At 35.9% G+C, this 22621-nt stretch overlaps 1 protein-coding gene across 4 annotated transcripts in view; it reads left to right on the top strand.

Moving 5' to 3' along the window:
* The window catches only part of PHF14 (PHD finger protein 14), a 160898-nt gene that overhangs the window by 42532 nt on the left and 95745 nt on the right, over positions 1-22621 (top strand). For all 4 annotated transcript variants that reach the window (XM_032689433.1, XM_032689419.1, XM_032689424.1 and 1 more), the window contains exons 11-14: positions 1418-1513; positions 3053-3156; positions 4590-4721; positions 11574-11742. In XM_032689433.1, coding sequence (XP_032545324.1) covers positions 1418-1513; positions 3053-3156; positions 4590-4721; positions 11574-11742 — 501 coding nt within the window. The remainder of the gene's footprint in view (positions 1-1417; positions 1514-3052; positions 3157-4589; positions 4722-11573; positions 11743-22621) is intronic.

Genomic DNA, 22621 nt, shown 5'->3' with positions numbered 1-22621 from the left:
GACCCCTCTGAGAGCTCCAGTACATGGACAGGCAGGTCCCTCTCAGGAGTCAACATGTGTCATAAGGTCCTTCTTTTTTTCCTTTGTATGTATTTCACTTGAGACTTCGAGACAATGGAGTTTGACTCTTCCCTCCCTCTTTCTCTTTCTCTTTTCTCTCTCTCCCTCTCTCTTTGTTTGTTTTGTGTTTTGTTTGTGTCTGATTCAAGGTTTATGAACCTGCTTGGTTCTTTGCTTGGAGCCTCCCTCCCTCCCTCTCTGTCTCTCTGTCTGTCTCTCTGTCTGTCTCTCTGTCTGTCTCTCTGTCTGTCTCTCTGTCTGTCTCTCTTTTTTTGTTTGTTTTGCTTGTGTCTGATTCAAGGTTCTATTTGAACGTGCTTGGTTCTTTGCGTGGAGCCCTACTTGATAACTGGCAATCTAGCATACTTCGAGTGTTATTTATTTGTGTCAGTTCCAACTCCAGTTGTGTTCATCCTAGATTTAATGACTTGACTAATTTTTTGGGTGGAAATAATCGATATTCACACACCTTCTGCATGTTTGTTTTGAGTATAACAAATATGTGGTCCATAAATTATCGCATTGCTCCCCCAAAATGTTACTCATGTAATTTTTAATTCATCATCATGGTTAAAAAAGAATTTTGTGCTTTTTTACTAAATAATAATTATTTTTTAATATTTAAATATTTTGAAATGTAGAAATACTGTACTTTTTGTGACAGATGACATGCTGCAATTCTTGCCGAATTCAGCAACCTATCAAGTGATGGTTAATGATGACAAAAAATGGTGTAGCTTCTAATTCTTAAACTGTGTGTTTTAAATGAGAACATATGGAAAATGTAGCAGGAGATCCTTGTGAACTATGCAAAGATGATAAAGGCAAAGGAAATTGTGCATGGAGCTTTTTAACATTGTGCATGGGGCTTCTGAGTGGGAACTACTTCCTTCCTACTTACAGAAGGAAAAAAAAACTTTCTTTTTGCTCGTTCCTTTAATACATTTTATCTCTTTCTGTGGGTGTGAGTGGGTGTTCTTTAATATGGCAAAACACAGTTTTAATCAATTTATATGTTCACTTGTTATAATCTTGCTGCTTAAGTAGTGCGGACAACATATACAAGATGTTGCTGTATTTTCGTTTTGCTCTCTCCTTGACTTTGTGAAACCTTATTTGCATGCTGAAATGTTTCAGGTCTTTACAAAACAAGTGACTGCCCTGGTTTTATGGTTTAGTTCTGTTGTATTACTGAATGGTTGCACTGATCTCAGCTATACTGATATGAGTTTCATTGTTTTTTTTTAATCCCACAGTAAACTAATGCACCCTAGATAAGTAAGAGGTTGAATAAATTTTATTAAATAACTCTTAATAAATTTTTATTCCTGTTTTTTTTTTTCCTGTAACTTTTCAGCTGTGTGAGTCCTTGGAAGAGCTACAAAATATGAATGGAAAACTGCGAAATGAAGGGCAAGGCATTTGGGCTCTTTTGGGTAGAATCATTGGACAGGTTGGTTGGTCGTCCCCGTCCCCGCCCCCCCACTCTACAGAAACAGGCAAAACTAGTTTTCCAAGAATAGCCCTTTTTGTTTCTGTCTGTCATTTCTGTGGCCGAATAAATTGATTTGATTTGATCAGACCTAGGCTTTACTCTGGGGATAATGCTTTCTGATTGAAGTACCTAGCCTTCTGCAAACCACCTACTGGGAACCCGTAGCTTAATTTTGTTGTTGTAATAGTGTTCTTGTTTGCAAAATTCTTTCATTTGGTGGAAGTGATTGACCTGTCATTTGTGATGAACCTTAACATGAAGTGTTGGGTTAATCCTACTGGTTTTGTATCCATATTGTCTTTAGTTACTGTAGGCTTCAAATAATGTGTTAACTCCTTATGGCTTTTGTAAGACATAAATCCTTTTAGGTGCAGTGATGGTGTGCAACTGGACAGAGCAGAATATTTTGATGAAATGAATATAAATATCTAGGACAGTAGAAGATTTGGACTACTTCCTGTTGGCAGCGATTATCTTTGTTCTCACTGATACAGGAAAAAAGAGAAGTGTAGATTCTTGCAGTGTTTTCAAATATGTTTATGTCAGAGGTATTAAAAGGCAATGTTTTGTGTATGAGGGGGAGATTGAAATAATTCCAATTATGATTCAAGATTGAAGAAACTGCTTATTGTGGAAATGCAGTCATACAATTAGGTCACAATTTTGTTATGCCCTTTGGTAGTACTGAGTTTGTGCTGCTATTCAGAAAATGAACCTTACACTTTATTTATGCAGTAGTAGTTCCAAAAGTATGCAAGCTTTTTCTAGTTCTGTTTGTCTGCCCATCTCTCCTGCTTGCATAGAAGAATTCTCATATAATGTATCTTTTGAACGAAGGATATTCTTTCCTCCTTTGAGTAAGTATTTAGAAATATATTTCCTAATGCAAATGTTAATAAATTAAAAAAAAAAAAAAATAAGAGTTGAGCAGAATTCATTTACACAGCTTGCATGACATTTTTTTTCCAGTTGGTTGAACAGATGCAGACCCATGGGACTGCTGAGAAATGACTTTGATAGATGGTTGCTGTCTGAGAAGCCAGCATACTGCAGATTAGTAGAAATCCGAAGAGAGTCTCGTCTGCTTTGTGGAGGGCTTGGTCCAATAAGATAATTTTTCTAATTAACCTATCGAGCACCAGTGTAGCTGCAATACTGCAGAAAATAAACTGCCTCAGTATTCTGTCAGATTCGTGAATTTGCCTTTGCTTGTTTCAGCAGCTTAGACGAATGAATCCTTGTCCATCCCTCTATTGGAAGCTTGAAGAAAAATTCTAAAAGCTAGTCTTTCTGTGTGGTTTTTTTTTTAATTGAAAAAATGAATATAAGATTACTTTATATTACAAAATCATACTGGGATAAATGTGTAGTTCTCTTGTCTGTAAAACAGCTAGCTAAGCAATCTCCCACTCATTTTATTTGTCCTTCATACATTGAGATTGGTGTTCTTTAAAAGTGTCGAGACTCATGTGTACTATATTTCTTCAAATCCAATAGAAATTGAACATACCAGCAATTTTACGGGCTCCTAAAGAAAGGAAACCAAGTAAAAAGGAAGGAGGAGCACAGAAGACATCTACACTTCCGGCCGTACTTTATAGGCAAGTAATTAAATCTTGACAGAATAGTAAGTTATGGTTTCAGAAAGGTGTTCAGAGAAAATTATTTGCTTCAGTTTTTAATTAACAAAATGCTTTAAAGTTGTCTATACATTTTTCTTACTTTTAAATGCTAAGTTGAGTAGTGGTCAATTCTTCACCCTAGCACACATGAGTAAGATTTGGGTGTTTTTGCTAATTTGATGGCAGTGCTTCAATGGCAAAGGTAACTCTTTGCGTCTGAAATAGAAAGGTCCTTATTTTCTGTGATATGAAAATTAACTGTTCATCTTGTATTTTGAATGCAATCATCTAAGTGGATGATTTTGTGAACAGTGATCGTGCTGTTTAGTCACAGTGGCTGGGTGCATAAAACACTTGTCATGTAAGAATTTTTACTTTTTGCTCATACTAAATTGCCCTACTTCTATTTTTATTAATTCCCAGGAATATGGAATGTATTCACTTACTCTGTCATTGTTCCAACTCTTGCCCTTCTCCATAAGCTATGAAGCTACTGACTGGGTTTTTATTAAGCCTAATGGTGTATACAAGGATTCCAGAGCATGACTGTGCAAAGTGCACGTTGTCTTGGATCTTATTTTCTCACCTCAGCTGAGAAGCGACGTGGTCTATCCTTATCTAGAGAGCAGCAGCCAGGCCTCCAACCACAGCAAGTGGTGTCTTGCCCAGCTAGAAGGCTAAATGAAGATGATTTACATAAGCAAAAGTTAATTTTAGTGCTGCGAGAGGTAGAAATCTTAGGAATATGGCAGTGGGCTGAGGATTTGGCAATTTAGATATATACACAAATAATAAGAGTCATGCTTTACTAGTTCTGTTTCAGTCAAATCCAGTCATTTAGTTTCTCCCATGTTATAGTGCAATCAGTGAATACCTGATCTTTTCAAAGTAAGTAAAATTTCAGTTCCAGTAAAATAACAATAGAAAGGAAATGTCATTTGCTATGAGTTGTTACATTGCCCAGCATAACAGCAGCACAGATCTGTTTCAGGGTGGTTACCTGAATAAGCATATGATTGTTACAATTGATAATAGCAGCATAATTTTATGTTTAAGCATTTGATGCTTAAGTTTTTGATGAAGTTTTTTCCATTTGCCGCTGGTACGTTTTGTTGAAGTATTGAGTGATTACTGATTTTTAGAAGTCCTCAAAAAATTTAAACTTAAAGGCATTTTTTCTGTTAACTCTGTTAGGTGCCTTTTATGCTTTACTGTATATAAGTAGAAGCTCCTTAAAAAACCCTCAAAAATTACTCCATAATTACTCCAGAAAGTAATTATGCACTTAAAAGATGCTTTCAAATTGAAGTTGCCACATATTTGTATTGAAACTGGGGAAGGTGCTGGGGTCTATCGCTTATTCTTCATGATTTCAAATGTAATTGTAATGCTTTTCTGCTGTCTACATTAAGTTGTGGAATTTGCAAGAAGAACCATGATCAGCACCTATTGCTACTGTGCGACACTTGTAAACTCCATTATCATCTTGGTTGCCTGGATCCACCTCTTACAAGGATGCCAAGGAAGACCAAGAACAGTTACTGGTGAGAATGCAGCTGATGAGTTGTCTTGTGCTATCTCTGTACTTAAAGTAGGATGTAAACATGAATAGATTTGCAAATTCTAAGTGGTTTAGACATTGCTTTAAAGGAGTCTGAACTGAATTGTTTTATTTTCAGGTTATAAAAAAAGAAGTAAAAAAAAAAAAAAGTAAAGATTTTCTCATTATTGGCCACTCATTGTAGTCTGTAGCTGTAATTTTCTTAACTTTTGAGTTTGTTTGTGATTTTTAATGCTGCAATATAATAGCGGTAGGAAACTATAGGCTACTTTCAGTAAATGAAAGACTTGGTTTTCTGTTTATCTTAGGACCCAGATATGCAACTTTGTCCAGATCTTCAGGAAAATACTTGTAAATATTTTAAAATAAACTTGTAAGTAGTAGATCTGTTTATTGCAATACGGGAAATGTTGGGTTTCCTGCTGTCTCTGTGACTCAAATGTGCAATGGCAGAAGCATGTGCATAACTGTACTTGTTGCAGTTACATTTCCATGAATTAAAGTTCTTTCTGCGCCAGTGGAGCAGAACAAAAGCTAAGTGGTACAATGGAGAAACGATAAGGTGGCAAAGGTGTTGATTTCAAAACTGTCATAAAATTAGCTTGCTGCTGTGTAGTGTTAGCATTCTGCATCTTGAAACTGCTCTGAAATGTGTTAGAAGCAGTTATTCAGAAGCAGTTTTTTAGCTGGCAAGAAGTTAGTGTACAGCATCTCCAGGAGTCATTCATCACCTTGTTTGAAAATTAAGGTACCAAATCAGAATAGTACAAGAATTCCTTCTAAAAATACAGTAAAACTATTTTAATAGAAAAAAAAATTGGTTTCTGTTTTTCTTCATATATCTCTAACTTTTTTTTATTATTTCTTAAAAACTTGCATAAAACATTTGCTTAAGCTGTCTGGTCAGTTCTGAAGATTATGTGCAGAACAAGACGGTCAGTATATGTAATGGGAGGCCTCTCTTTTTTAATATCTAAATGTGACAAAACCTGGATGTACCTCAGTAAATTTGCTTAGTAAATTAATAGAGATTTCATTTAAAAGATGAAATCTCAGAAAGATTTTCACCATCATTAACATTTTTCTGAAATTATTTTTCCTTTAATTATTTAATATAGTGTATGATTTTGGACTTTCCATCTCTTTGGTCAGATTTATCAAGTAGTTATTTTACGTGGATGCCTTTCTTTTTTTTTAAATTTTTTAGATAACTTCTACATTTGAACAGGAGGTTTGATTTTTGTTCTGCTTTTTAACAGAGTTGAAAAGGCTCACTTAAAGCTATCAGTCCAAAAGATGTAAGACTATAATTCTCAGTAGGTGTTAAAGGCAGCATAGGTCAGGTTAGGCAGTAAAGCTCTTTCGTTTCAAAGCCCTAACTTATCTTTGTTGTGAATTTCATGCTTCAATTATATCTCAGATCACAAACTTGGCTTTTACTTCTAATTAGCTAAGGCATATTCTGGAGTGTGAGATGATAGCAGAAAAATTGAGCTGCATTGATTGCATTCCTTTCATCATTGAACATGCCTTTATGTATTCTTTTCAGGATCAGTAGAGAGCATATAGAACAGACTCTTAATCTAAGTTTGAGTTCAGTAGGTCATTCCTCCCCCCCCACTGTTTTGAATACAATTTTTATCTTTTGATTAAGGTATGAAGAAAAGTGCAATTTTTTTTTAGATGGGGACCATGTACTTTTCACATATTTATATGGGATATAATGGGAATTTAGCAAAAATATAAAAAAAATTGGTATAGTGGGAAGTTCCTTAAAATACTAGGCAGGTTGGAAGACTTTATTTGAGTGTTTAAAAACATTGAGTTTAGTTCTCTTTTAAAATAGTAAGCAGGAAAAAGTTAAAAATAATTGTTTCCTTTTTTTTTCCTGTTCCATTATCACTGCTAATAATTTACACATAACTACTAACTTTAACCCTTGCAAAAGGTTTGATGATTGGAGTCATATACTTTACCAATGCTGTGGTATAATTTTATGTAAAAGTTGGGAATTTTCAATTTCTTAGAAATCCTGTTGATTAAACACTAGAATATTATTTTGCTTCACATGTTATCATAATAATAAGCCTTATCATTCTTATTGACAACTTGTGTGTTTTTATGGTCCTGACCATTCTGGATGGACTGGAATTGTGCGTTTTCCTGGTAGAGGGTGATCTTAACTGGTACGAAAGCAATGCACAAGTGTTGACAGACAATACAGTGAATCAAAATCTAATTGGGAAATATTGACATTTTCATTAAGAAAATACTTGGCAGCTACCAGCAGAGATTAGCTCTTTCTGTTGAAATGAGATTGCTGAAATGAGATTGCTGAAAAACAGTGCTAACTTCCGGTAGCATATGAAATGCTGGAGACTGAGATGAACAAAACAGCGACTAACAATTATATTAAGCTTGATGGCTTTTATTTTTGTTGGAAGGCCAAACTATTTTAGTGGTGATAGCTGTGGGGAGTATTTGCCACAGTACAGAATGAGCTGTACTGTTCTTGACCAGTACTCCCATGAACACACATTCAGTATCTGGACATTCATTCATATTCATGACCTCACTCACTCAGTACTGATCCAGCACATCTTGAATGTTTTTTCATCTGAGTCATTAGAAAATAATATAAAATTACTAACTTTTATAAGCATGAGCAATGTGATGTTGCATCTAACATATACATTTGTATGTATTTGTCACTTTTCCTAGTTGAAAGATGTTTGGGTCATTGCAAATGGCAAATTTAGAGTACATTTACTGTCTGTAAGAAGCTCATTGAAGCTCTTTGGCAAACTTTATTTGGTTCATATATACTGTCTTTTATCTTCAAATAAAAGCAGCCCCTACCACCTCCAGTACGTCATTCAACACGTGTAATTTATAGAGCATAGGTGTCATCTTAAAGCCGTGGTCCATGTTTCTCAAGTTCACAATGGTTCAAGTCTTTGTAAACATGCAAGAAGTGATTTGTCACAGAGTATGTCTGTGGGACCCGTTTCTTCCTAATTAAAAACAAGCCACACTCTCCTGGAAGCATTGTAGTGTATTCCCTACTCACAGAAGATTTAAATTTACTCTTTTCCCAACTCATTGCTAGTGAGTTGATGTTTATGAGATGGGAAGTTGTCTCTGGTACCATTCATTCTTGTACCAAGTTAGGTTGAAAACACAACAAAATCACACTTCCTTTCTTCTGTTGGTTGTTAGTGCTTAATCAGAGACTTCCTGTATGATTAAAAAGTTTCAAATCAATACTGAGATTTCTTGATGGAACAAACGCTTCCAGTAATTTTAGCAGTAGGCACATTTTAGAAATAGACATATTATTGCTTACTACTGATTTTCTCTGTGAGTCTAGATTAGGTAAGTTCAGACTCAAAGCAAAACAAAACCTGTGTAGAAAAAGTTGAATCTTTGGCACAATTTCTCCTGTTAATTTGTTTATGGTGCATGGCAATGCTTGATAATTTAGAAGTAGTTAAAGATTGTTGGAGGAGTTGTAAAGGTTGTAAAGACCTGCGGTGGCAGGTTCTCTGCTGCTTGTCCTTGAAGAGATGAAATTAAGTGAGCATGACTGTAGCATAACCAAAAAGAAGTCATAAGGCTTTTTTCTATCAATATATTGGGATTAAACAGCAGAATAGGAAAAAAGTTCTTTAAATTCAAGAACCATGTTGAAATAAACGATAATAGGAGATGAAAGGAGATTGTTTCCAAGTCAGAGGAGTGTGTGTCTGTAATAGCTTTTCTGTGGTCCTGTGGGAGCCACCAACCAAACTGCTTTGTAGTTGAAGCTTGTCTGCTTTATAATAAGGTTGAGATGTGGTCGACTGTGATAGTAGAAGCTATTCCAGTAAATCAAGAGGTTGACTGTAAGTTCATGTTTATAACTTTCCTTTTTCCCCCTTACCTTTGGTGTATTTGTGAAGTTTTGTTCTGTGACTCACACAACAAGCACCTCCACCCCGTCATACTGTGATTTTGATTTTCTTTTCTAGGCGTAGCTTTTCCTAATTTTGATTGCTGTGACACTTGCACCATCTGTTTCAGAGTAGGTGACACCTGTTTCTTGTTCATAAAAATGGAATTTAGGAACTTGCATGGAGTACCTCATCTTTTGATTGAGATGTTTCTTGTCTTCCTCAGTAACATCCAACTTAAAATACTTCACTTATTTATATTTAAATAGGATAGTAATGTAACTACAGGACTTTACCGATCTGCATGGTTATTTTCTGTACAACTGTCTGAACATATGTAGATGAAAACCTGAGTAATTTCCTTTTAATAGCACAGAGCTAAAGAACAGGAATTATTTAAATCATACGTGCAGGGTGGTAGATCCAAGAGACTGGGTTCCCAACTCCAAATATTGTCGTATAACTATACTACTATTTTTTTTGTCTTACAAAAACTTGATTTTTAATGCAGCTCTTTAGTTGTGAAATGCTTATTTTTTAATTTATACATAGCACAGATTTCCACCATAATAATTGGGAAAATACATGTTTTGTAAGAACTGCTCATCACAGTATTTTTGAATATTTTTATAGATACTACTTACATCTGCATAAGAAGATCATAGTAGATACTTTCAGTTGTGCTTTCCATTACATAAATTACTGACATGACTGATGCTGCAGCGGTATGGAGGACTGTGCTCTCTGGTGCTTACCAAACAGAAAATCACCTTAAAGCTTTGAGTTGGGACAGCTTGAAGACAATGTGTCTTATAAAAGTAAAGAAATCAAAGTAACCTTTAGCTAAGCAGACCCAACATTTTGAGGGAATGTTGCTATTCAAAGCTTCTCTCTCCTGTTACATCATTGGAGAGCTCTTCTCCATAAAATCTTAAAATAGTAGTAGTTTGATCTGTGTGCCTTTGTTTATTTACTTTACAAGTGCATGTGAATACATAGTTGTGTGTGTATATTCACACAAACTTGTGTAAACATATAACTGTAAAAAGTAGCATTTTGTACCTTATATTTTTCTATTGGTTTTATACTGTAGTGTCCTGAAGAGGTCTAGAAGTGTTAACAAGTGCTGGGTGTGAACTGAGGCTTGTAAAGAGGAGGAAGAATAGAGTACTATACACTTATATGCTGGCCCAAAACTGTTTGAAAAGTGTATAAATTGACTTTCTTGTGTTTTGGCTACTAATAAAGCCTCCATACTGTATGAGAGAGGTGAAAAATTGTTATCTTTCTTGCAGTTTACCCTGTAGTACTTCTGCTTTTCTAGACCGGCAAGTATTATTAGCACTTGCATGTGTCCTATTTACTGCAGACTTAAATGCTTTTGAGACAAGAGGTGATGAATCTTCATAACATTACAATGCAGCCACAATTATCTAAATTTTACATGTGGAAAAGTTGAAGGAGAACAGTCTTGAGTTAGTCAGGGTTACGCTGACGTGTTACCCAGTCCAGGATTAGATCCCCTCTGTTTTGACTTGGGACACCACTTGCAGACCGTGGTGACTCCTGTTGTCTTCAGGTGTAACCAGGAGACATCTGAGATGCTACTGCTTGGATTAGTTTGAAAGAATTAGAAAACATGGAGATTGATGAAGTTGATATTGTGTTAGCCCTTACTAAAGTTCACAGGAGAGGAACTGTTGCTGTTGAACACGTAAATTTGAAGAAATCGGCTCAGACACAACAGACGTATCTGACTTTGTGCTTTTGTTTATGCAGGATGGATATGCCTTCTTGTCACAAGTGTGTATTAACATTTAACTTCAGATAATTGAGTACACGGGTTTTTGTTTGTCTCCTTCCAAAGCACATTTACTTCTTCATTTAGATAACTTTAACATGCTTATCCCTGCTAACACCACTCAATAGCAGAACATAATGTTGATATTTTGTTTGGTTGGTATATTATTAGAAAAACATGTTGTAATATGAGAACAGTGGTTCGAATGAATTGGGATTCATTTGAAAAGACTTACAGTTTTTTGAGTTTGAAGTGTAATGTGAGAAGTAATTACAAAATTGGCTCCTACCAGTGAGTATAATTTTTAAGTTTTCATTAACATATTTTTAGTGAACATCCTCATGTATGACTTTGCATAAGATGATTTTCTGCAAATAAGAACAAATCTTGATGAATTCCTATCCTGGTAATTCTGCTATAGAGCTTGTTAATAGCATTACTTTAGCATCTATTAGTTTTTGAAGTTCTGATTGTGATTTTTTCAATTCAGTGTTTAAAGTTTGTTAATTTATGTCTCTATCTTCTGTATCTTTAATTGTCTAACTATTTTTTTTGGCTTTAAAAGCTGCTCCCATAGAAAATACATATTAGAATTTATTTTCATAACAAACATGTCTTCTAAATCCCTGCCACTAAAGCATGCTGTCATTGGAGTGAATTCAGCAGCATGTCATTGTAAAGATTAACAATGTGGTTTAGTGGAAGTGTCCCTGCCCATGGAAGAGAGATGGGAGCTAGATGATCTGTAACATCCCTTCCAATCCAAACCACTGTATAATTCTATGATTAAATTGTGGCAGCAGTTGCAGTAATGTATAGATTACAGATGTGGTAGAGTGAAAATGGTGAAATAGGGTGCATCCTTCTTGAAGATTAATTCCTACTTTCAAAATCTTGGTTTTCAAAGTTAAATAGTGTCAGGAATATAAGAACGTCTTGCTTGTGTTTTGCTTGGTTGCTTAAAATGTACGTTTGAGGGACTTCTTGAGGTGTCCATTTGATTTATTGACTTTTGAATTTATCTTAAACCCAAACACTTCAATATATTTCTTTTTCTGCTTTTGTGACTACAGTCTTAAAAAGAAAATCTTGCACTTTGCAGGCAATGCTCAGAGTGTGACCAGGCAGGTAGCAGTGACATGGAGGCTGATATTGCCATGGAAACCCTACCAGATGGGACCAAAAGATCAAGGAGACAGATTAAGGAACCAGTGAAATTTGTTCCTCAGGATGTGCCAACAGAACCGAAGAAAATTCCAATCAGAAACACGGTAAATGATGGTGGAGTTGTTGTTATGAGGCTCATGTTCATAATAATAACATGGTTTCAGATGAGTTATGTTGTGGACATTCTGAATTGCAGGATTTCAGTTTGATTGATGTTCTGTTTTTGTTATATATTCCATTTCCTCTGTTTAATGCTTTATTAGTTATGTTAAATATATAGTTTTACTAAAGTAAAAAGCTGGGAAATAACACTACTGAACTGAAGAGCTCTACAAGCTTAAGGAAAAATTCAGTTTGCACTTAAACTTAGCCTTTACAGCTCTTCTTCACTGTAGTACTAAGGACGCGTACTAGGCTAGATTTTAATACATCAAATTGCCAGTTTAACTGTAATTAGTAATTTCCTTATATACCGGCAATCTGCTGACTGACTGCACATTTTGTGTTATCACAAGACCCTATTATTTCAGTTTACTTGGCTTCTTGGTCTTGCTAGTCATTGTATGTTTTTTAAAACTTTCATGGTGGATAGTTTTTTTGAGAAGAGAAGCAAAAGCTCTTACTTTCTGTGCTGATGAAATATTTAACATCTTTAATTTGAAAATAGAACTTTTTAATTAGTCGCTGTGCTCTTTTCCATAAAATTTTGCTCTCCTGCTTGTTTGTAAAGCAAGGTTTTTCATGTGTGGTGTCTCACATCACCTATAAAAAGCACATAAAAATATCAAAGGGCATTTAAGTCCAGTTTAGGGCATGAGTAGTGTTCCCATGACTCTTTGGGCATCTTCCAATATATTAGATTCATCTTTCAATATATTTCTTAGTATCAGGGATTATTTAGACTCTCTCATGTTAGGGTTAGACAAACTTCAACTCTCATGCAGCACAACTTTATTTTCTTCACAGAACTTTCCAGGCTTCTTATGATTATACTAGGAGATACTATACTTAACTTCTGAGCATACACTGATAGGATTAAGCAAGTATTTTCCTGATCTAACCTTAAATGTTTGCTTTAATTTTGGGCCACAGATTTGATTTCACTAATGGTTTCTCTTTTTTGGTCTATGACTAAGAGGAACTTTAACAATGACTACAGCCAAACTCATTAATTTAGTTTAAATTATTAGGATTGTGAGTAATCCAAAATTAAAGTTTGAGAAACTTTTTTTTCTTTCTTCTTCTCATCAAGGGAAAGTACCCTTCTTCCTTATGTGTAAGAACATATGGAATCTTAGAGCTGCCTGGGTCAGTTGAACTGACTGTTGCCATGCTGTTGTTCACCCAGAAAGAAGACTTATCTGGGTTCTTGCTTACTGAACCCTTTGCATCTCGTCTCCCCTTTTTCTTCTCTCTCTCTCTCTTCTCTCTTTTTATACCTAATGTAGTGGTATTAGGCTGTGAGGATTCATGATTCTGGGAGGACTAAAGAGAACCAAAAGTATTGAAGGAAAGACATTCATAGTAGTAATAAACAAAGGAGTGATAGATAAGGCATTGTTCAGAAATCCTCCTTTGGAAGACAAGATTGGTTTATTCTAAGGCCTGTGTAACAACTGCCAAGCTTCTGTGCTAAATGGAGGGAAGTCTGATTGCTCTGAAGTGTTCCTCTCGTGCTGTGACACTGTTATGAGCAAGACAGGTGCTACACTGGTGATTTGGCACCTCATATGTTAACATAGTATATCTGCACATATTATGGTATGTAATGTAGAGATTAACTGACTTTGAGTGGACTAGTGTGTTGGCACTGTATGGAATTGCACTGTGGAAAAATTACTGCTGCCAGTTTGAGAAAGATTTTGTTCCTCTACTTGAATTTTTAGTCTCAGTTCTCTCCAGTTCTCTACTTTTCTGCAACATACAGGTTTGCAAGATAACATCTCTGCTGCCCTGTTGACAGGGCTACTCTGTCAAAGAGGAGCATCAAACACTGACCAGCCTGTTCCCCCCTCCAGTGATTGGCCCTCTTATGGGTAACTCCCCCAGTTTATATACTCTTACAATGTTCTGTGGTGTGGAATATCCCTTTGGCCAGTTCTGGTCAGCTCTCCTGGCTATGCTCCTTCCCAGCTTTTTGTGCAGTTCCTCCCTTGCAGAGTATAAGACACTGAAAAGTCCTTGACTTGGCTATGCATAACTTAGCAACAACCAAAACATCAGTGTGTTATCAGTATTGTTGAGGCCAGATTAGCTCACTTGGTTAGAGTAGGGTGCTAAAAATGCCAAGGTCATGGGTTCAATCTCTGTATGGGCCATTCACTGGACTTCATGATCCCTGTGGATCCCTTCCAATTCAGAATACTCATAGTAAATCCAAAAACCACAGTACTATACCAACCACTAAGAAGCAAATGAACTCTGTCCCAGCCAAAACCAGGACAGATGGCCACAGACCCGTGACAATTGAAGTATGCTACTGTTCACAGCTTCTGCATGACACTGGAAGCTGTTTCCTCCTGTAATGTGGAAGTGTGAGAGAACTAAGACTGAAGCAGGTTATTCAGAGTCAGGACAGTGCTTCACCCTTGTACAGTTCTCTACATTAATTGTGTGCCAGTGCAGTATTTTATATCCTAAAGCTGTATAAGCTTTTTAAAAGAACCTTGTGAGTACTCTGTAGTATTTCCATCTATTAGTTTTCAAATATTTCAGAATATATTTATGTAGAATCGTAGAATTACAGAATGTTCTGAGTTGAAGGAAACCCACAAGGATCATCAAAGTCCAACTCCTGGCTCTGCACAGGACAACTCCAAGAGTCACACCATGTGCCTGAGCATTGTCCAGAAGCTTCTTGAACTCTCTCAGGCTTAGTGCTGTGACCACTTCTCTGGGGAGCCTGTTGCAGTACCCAGCCATCCTCTGGGTGAAGAACCTTTTCCTAATATCCAACCTAAGCCTTCCCTGACACAACTTCAGGCCATTCTCTTGGGTTCTGTTACTGGTCACCAGAGAGAAGGGATCCGTACCTTCCTGTTGCTTCCCTTCATGAGGAAGTTGTAGACTGCAATGAGGTCTCCCCTCAGTCTCCTCTTCTCCAGACTGAACAAACCATTCCTCAAGACCCTTCACCACCTTCATTGCCCTGCTTTGGATGCCCTTTGATAGCTTTAATAGCTTTATACCTTTATTATATTGTGGCATCCAAAGCTGCACCCAGCACTCGAAGTGAGGTCTCTCCAGTGCAGAGCAGACTAGGACAATCACCTCTCTCAAATAACTGTTGATGCTGTGCCTGATACACCCCAGGACATGGTTGACCCTCCTGGCTGCCAGGGCACTGCTGACTCATGTTCAGCTTGCCATCAACCAGGATCCCCAGCATGGCGCTGCTCTCCAGCCTCTTATTTCCCAGTCTGTCTGTACACCCAGGGTTGCCTCATCCAAGGTGCAGAATCGGGCACTTGCCCTTGTTAAACTTGATACAGTTGGTGATTGTGCAGCCCTCTCATTTGTCTAGGTTCCTCTGCAGGGCCTCTCTGACTTCAAGGGAGTTAACTTTTTGACATTGGTTTGTTTGACATCAGCAAACTTAATAGTATACTTTAGAGTCCTGGGTCCAAGTGTTTATGAAGATGTTGAAGAGAACTGGGCCTAAGATGGAGCCTTGCAGAACCCCTCTAGTTACCAGTTGCCAGTCTGATGCTACCCCATTTCCTGTAATCTAAGGAAATTAAGTTTGACAAGACAGACTTTCCCCTCATGAAGCCGTGCTGGCTGTGAACGATGACCTTGTTGTCCTTCAAGTGTTTTTTCAGTATCTCCCAGAACAACCTTCTTCATAATTTTACCAGTCATCAAAGTGAGAATATCAGGCCTGTAGTCAGGGTCATCCTTCTTCCTCTTCTTGAAAACTGGGACAATGTTAGCCAGCTTCCAGTCAGCTGGGACCTCTCCAGATTCCCAGAACCGTTCAAATGCAATTGAGAGAGGCCTTGTGATGACATCAGCCAGCTCTTTGAGTATTCTGTAATGAATCCCATCAGCTCAAATAGACTTACAGGGATCCAGCTGGAGCAGCAGATCCCGCACAAGTTCAAGGTTGACTGGGAGTTGATGATTTTCACAGCTGTGGTCTTCCAGCACTGGGACCCCCCTTAGCCTGTCATTGCTGTTGAAGAGAGGGGCAAAGAAAGCGTTAAACATCTCTACCTTGACTCTGTCCCTGTTTGTGAGGTGACCGTCCTCATCCTGTAATGGGCTGATGTTATTTCTGCACTGTACAGCAGCTCTTTCAAAGAAATCGAAGGACAGAGAGAAGATCCAGCTGTTTGGACTGCATTGTTTTGGAGAGAGCAACTATCATATTGTACATTAAAATTTTAACTTAACTTTACAAGGATACCTTTCTGACTTTAAACTTCCTAAGAAAGACCATATATACAAGGGTAAATTTAAATACATCATAATTTTACTCTGAGCCAGGCTCTGTACAAATTAGAAATGAATGTAAATGAACAAGACATTAGGTCTTTATACTTAGTTCTGTTGTATAATGGCTGTATTTGTGGACAGAATTGAATTAATTGTTTATGCTTTATATAGTTAAAGCCCTATCTAGTGACCTTTTAGGTTATGCATTTCAGTGCATAACTCTAAGATAGGTTTTTTTAAAATCTGTAATCTCTATAATTCCAATTTCACACTTGTATAAGCGTCACAAATTATTATCTCTGCTGCTAGTTAATTTCAGAGAAATTAATAGCTGAAGATTAGCTAATAAGTAATAGCAATCAATAGCTAATTGCATAAACCAGAGTTCTCTAAACACTTTTTTTCTTATAAATCTGAATATATTTTTTAACACTGTATTTTCAAAATTGTACAATTTTTTTTTAGTTTTTTTTTTAATGAAGATTAAAAATGCACAATAATTGTTTCTTTAGAAAATACTTTAAAGAAATGGCAATAGTGTTTTGCAACAGTAAGTTGAGAGATTAATGCTTCTGCTCTGCTCAGCTATGTATATTCTGGTTTTCAGAGTCTTTTTGAGGTGATCCATATTATAAAAAAATCAGCTTTTAATAAATGTCAACTTCATTTGCTATCCTTGAATTAAAAAAGAATACACAGGTTATTTTTTTTATTGAGCATGTCATTGCTAAAATAATTTTTGTTAGTCTGGTGTCATATTTTTGCAAAATAAGGATTATCCTGTCCGTCAAAAAAAATTATCTTAAGTGTATTTCAGTGAATTTTTTAAAATTTTGTAAACTGTGCTTTGCCTACTGTATATACTGTTGTCTGGAAGTGTAACAGTTTCTGTAAGAAATGTCGTATACATACATGCACATCTTCTAAAGCAATTTTGTGCAGTTGGAGCTGCTGTGTACTCTAAGAGGTGGTAAGGAATGCTTTTTCCTGTGATTTTGCTGTATCCTTTAAAGTTAAGTAGTGTTTGTGTTGTTAAGTATTCCATCTTTCAATAAATACTGTCAGATCTTCGTACTCTTAATGAGCATTTTAGAGGCTGTTTTCTAGTTTTGTTTCTTTTTTTTTGGTTGGTTGGTTGGTTGTTTGGTTTTTTTGGTTTTTGTTTGTTTGTTGGGTTTTTTGGGGGAGGGAGTTATTTAGGGTTTTTGTTTGGTTTTTTCCTATGTTTTTCTTTTTTTGTTTGTTTTTGTTTTTTTAGTGGAAATTCCATTTCTGTTCCTTTTTATTGAGAAGCAACTATCTACCCAGTGTTACAAAGGTGAAATCCATTTTGTGAAGGCATTTTGGAAACTTAATAATTAAGGCCTGTAAATAAAGCCTTCTGATACTCTGATATAAAACATAGTTTTGTTATTTAAAACCTGAAAATCTTTTTCCTGTAAGTGTATTGGATAAAATCCAGATGAACAGATAGTGATTTTTCTGTTTAACCATAAAAAGTCTGCATTTTGGGGAAAGAATTAGTAGCCAACAGTATTCTGTTCATTCTTCAGAACATGGAAGAACTTAAGGGACTGTAATCTAGGTAAAAAAAGTTTAAAAAACCCAACAAACAACCACAAACCCCCAAAACCAAACAAACCCCCACAAAATCCAAAAGAGAAACAAAAACCCCCAAACTTGACAAAGCACCTGTAAACTGTTCTTAGCATAGGGGCTTATTTTGTGTACTGCTTTTGTTTTACAAATGAATACTGATATTTAGAACAGTTTAGTATTTCTTGCTGGTATTTTCTAATAGGAAAAGATAGCAGAAGAGTGAGTTTTTTTGTTTTGTTTTGTTTCCAAGTATGTTAAAGATAAAACAGGATTGTTATCTTGTATTTACCTAAAGCATTTCTACCAAAGTGGTTTCCAAACATCTGTCGTGTAGCTTAATTATGTGATGTCATAGATTCAAGTTTTGGATAAAACTTACCTACAAGGGGAAAACAGATCATCAGTTCCAATTTGAGTGTAAGTATCAGTGCTTCATGAAAACAGCAAATAATTTTAAACCAGCTATCCATACTTACCAGTCAGAATTTTAATTAGCATCACCAATGATTGACCAACTCATTTAAATATGACTTTTAAATAAGTACCTGGAAGACCTTTTAAAGCAACTATTTGTAGTGGTTTTGACATAATGAAATTAAAAGATTAATTGCAGTCGACTGAACCTTATTGCTCTAGAAAAAAAATAATCAAGAGTCACTCAGCTTTCTGAAACTTAAGGTTTTCATTATAAAGGACATTGTAAAATACTTTGTTTTCTTCATCACTGAATATAAAAGCTCAACTGAGTCTATGACATGTCAATGCAAATGTAAAAACTAATTCATTTAGTTTGCCAAATACATGGTGATGTGATAGTATAGGACTCCTTTGGCTTCAGATGACATATCAAAAGGACAGAAGTAAGATGCAGCTTTTCCACAATGCTTGAAGTGAATTGAGTGTATCAGAGTTTTGTGGGTTTGGGTTTTTTTGTTTTTTTTGTTTGTTGGTTTTGGTTTTGGGGTGGATTTGTTTGTTTTGTGTGGGTTTTTGTTTTGTTACATTTTGGTTTTTTGCTGGGGTTTTGGTTTGGGTTTTTTTGGTTGGTTGGTTGGTTTCATTGGTTGTTTTGCTTTGTTTGGAGTTTGGCGATTGTTTTGGTTGGTTGGTTGGTTTGGTTTTTAAGAAAACAAGGAAAAAAACCTAGGGATGAAAGATCACTTGTTTTTAATGCAGCAAAGGCATGAAGAGATGGAAGTATTTTCCAAATGGTATTCCAATGGTGTAAATATTAGTATGTCTGTAAGTAAAGGTAACTAGCATATCTGTCACTTCTATAAGTAAGTACAGTTAAGTTCAGTTTTCCAGGAAAGAATCACTTGTTTTAGCAACACCCTGCAAACTGAGTTTTTCTGGCTTTTTTGTCCTCCTTCTGTTTCAGTTCTCCAAATGTGTATTTGGAGGAAATTAGTATTAGAAAAGGTAGAAAGCAATCCTGCTAGTTTTCAAATTCTGTTTTATGTTTAAGCCTGAAATGGCAGTTTCAAATTAATTGCTAGATTCAGTGATAGTGTAGCTTGACAGCAGGAATGCTGCAATGGTTTTGCTTTTCTAGAAAATGAAAGTTCTCAGGAGAATGGGAACTAAAAAAGTAGAGAAAATGTAATTCTGTGTAATTAGGCTTCATGGTTGACTTGTTTCTCCTTATCATATTTTGATTTACTGCTGTTTCTTCTTCTCTGACAATTCCCTTTTTATTACTGTCATCTTTCTGGAAAATTAAATAATTATTTCAGAGATAGATTTTGAATAGTAGTGATGTGTACCATTTAAGTTGTTCACTTTGATCTGTATTGAACGAGTGTGCCATCTGGTGTCTGCATAGCTCTCCTTACCTTTATTTAAAGTAATTTCATACCTATGTGGTACCATCAATTGAACTTTTTTTCTGCCTTTTAACAAAGCAAAGGGAGTCAAAGGGATTTTTTTTCTGCCACTGGCTTCATTGTAACTTTTACCTTTGCAAAGGAATTCTTCGTAAGGAATGGGTGACATCGTGGGTTGAAAATTGCTATCTTGGCACAATGGTCATGGTTTATGTGCAACGTAATAGAGAACACAGTATCTGTACAGTTTCAACCTGTGTGGTTTTTTGGAAATCTGTGGTTTGCTTTATGTGTGCCATTGATAGTTACCGTAGTGATCTTGTTAAGTCTGTTTTTTGGTATAGTAAAGGTTTTACCAGTTCTGTTTTCTGAGAGTGTTCAGTTCTGCTTGTGTTTCGTATCAGAGTTGTCCTCTGTTCTGTAGTAATAAATGACTCCTTGCCATGACCTCTTTGTTTGGTATGATTCTATAGCATTCTAATGCTTACTGATTTTTAGATTCTCCTTAACAGTATATGATAAAGGCTGTGTAAGTGAGAGAGTTGGGATTCAAAAGTTTTTCATATGTGTGATATGTATCAATGAACCATAGTTTGATAAAAAGTAAAACTGTGGAAGTATATCATTAATATTAGTGTGTTAGCTATAAGTTGACATAAGATAAAAATGCCTGAAGAACTTAGATAGGAATCAGAATTAAAACATGGCTATAATCTCATACTGGCCCTCTTCACTGTGTATTTCATGTAGCTACAGGTTTTTTCAAGCAGTCATTGTAGCTGCAGGTCTGTCGGGGAAACAGAAATCAAATATGTGCTATTTCAGAGAAGAAATGTGAATTTACAGATCCACAGAAATTGAAGCGTCTAAAGTCCTTCACATTTTTCTGTCTTATAATTGCAACACAAAGCAACAGCTACAGACTTTTACAGAGGAAAGAAATAACCACAGTACCAATAGTTTTGAGAGTCAAGTGTCTTTAGTAATTTCATCAGTTTTTTATTGTGAACTCTGAGACTAGTTTTGAACTATTTATATGAAATTCTCGAATGAAAATGTGCTCTTTGCTAATGATGTCATGTGCCACTGAACTCCAGGAGCACTTGGAGTACTGTCTATATTTCTCATGCTCTTGTGAAGAAGAGTAATGCTTGCATCACAATGCCACCACTGTTAGCGGTATCAGAAACTCGGTGCCGAAAAGAAGAGCCCTGTGTATATGACAGTATTGTTTCTGTGACATCCAAGAGGTATAGAAACGTGAGCATAATGAGGATCATCATCTTTCCTGTCTATTGGCACAAGCAGTACGTGCTAACGTAGTGAAACCCCTGAATTTACACAGCTGGAACAGCGTCACCGGGCGTGCCAGGCCTCTTTGCTGCCTTTGTGTGCGTGTGCAAACAATTAAAATTATAACCAGTTAACATATTAAGCAAAAGAGAAACTGGGAGCAGTGCTTTCTATTGTGATATTTGAAATAGTTGGCAGAATTAATACAGCTTTTGCAAATGACTGGGAATTGCTTATGTTCTCTTAAATATTGTTCTCTAACCCCTCCTAGGTTTCTGTTTTCTTTCCCAAATAACTTTTGAAATTGCTGTGCAGGTATCACCATTGATTTTTGGAAAAAGACTGGCTTAACAAATCAAATCCAGAACCATGCTAGTTCACTTTATGTGGAGTGGACTTGAACCCTTGCCACTGACCACAGATGCTTTCAGTATTTCATATTCTTTTCCATATATTATTAATACTGTTAACTCCTGTATATCTTCTCATGTAGAAGATAACTCCTCTATATCTTCTCATGTAGAAGAAGAAATGAAACAGGTGACAGAATAAATTTTTATCCTCTGGTATAACTTTAATGAAAGCTCAAGAGGAATACATACTTGTGACTTTTTGGAATCACCTCCCTGATTTTCTTCAGTTGACCAGTTCTGGATCAGTCATATTGGTGGATTTTTTCCAGCTGGCAAAGCAAAACTTCCCCAAAAGAAGATTCTGCCGTTTATTACTGTCTTTGGATAAACTGGTTTAATGCATGTGTCTTCCAGAGACATAACAATGGGGCCAGGGTGGCTTTGGGTAGTTCAAAGTCTTAAGGTCAATGCATTATCTAATCTTATTGATTTTACATGTTTCACGTTGTTGTACAGTTGTTACCAAGTTGCTTATAAACAAAAATGTGAAAATCAAGCATTCACTTCTAGCTTTTCCACGTTCAGAATGGAGACACCCACTTCAGTTGGCTTTGAACCTGTTGTTGATCACATTTTCCCACAACAGTTCTTTTTTTGTAATTGTCTGATTTTTTTTTTTTTTTAAAGTGTCTTGAGTTCTTTTCATGGTCACTCCATATCCCTCATACATTTGGTCTACATCATTTATTATTAATTTCTTATGTCAGTATTATGTATTTCAGCCATTTATATCCCGATTCATTTAATTCCCTAAGCCAATATGCAATTTTCCACTCTGTAACAGCAGAATGCTGCACAGATGGATACTTTTGTGACACAAAACACGATGTCTGAAGGAAATCAATTTTTTATTTATCTTTCCCTTGGCTATGGAAGTGTATGCCCTAGTTATCCTAATTTTTTTCTTTTATTTTTTTTTCAGAGGCTTTCTCTAACATTTTTAATTGTGTTTTATTACTTGCATTATATATTATAAAATAATATGTATTTTATGGAATATTTTAGTAACTGTCAACTTAGATCATTACAAACTAGATTAGACAGGAGCAAACCAATGTTGGGTTTTTTCCTACTTCTCTTTCTTTCCAGGTTTGATAGCTATTTGTATGTGATGTCCATCACGGTTTCTCTGTAGGTACTCTTGTAATGATTGTATGAATTTTTAGATTAGTTTAGATTTAGTTAGAGAGAACAAGGAAGGTTTTTTTTTTTTCCAAATAATAAATGCAAAGTCAGAAGTTAATGAAATAACTGAAATAAGTGAAATGGTGTGTCTTACTGCTGTGAGATGGTTCTCCAACCTCCACAGATGGTAAGTTTTGAAGTAAAAGACAAAAAGAGACATTGTAAATCTTCAGGTTTCGTTTACTCAGAGCATTACTCTCTTCAGAGTAAAGTCATTAAAATTGAAATGT

This window comes from Chiroxiphia lanceolata, chromosome 1 (assembly GCF_009829145.1).
Source record: "Chiroxiphia lanceolata isolate bChiLan1 chromosome 1, bChiLan1.pri, whole genome shotgun sequence".
NCBI lineage: Eukaryota > Metazoa > Chordata > Aves > Passeriformes > Pipridae > Chiroxiphia > Chiroxiphia lanceolata.
The sequence above is the reverse complement of the archived record's forward strand: the minus strand, read 5'-3'. Positions and strand labels throughout refer to the sequence as shown.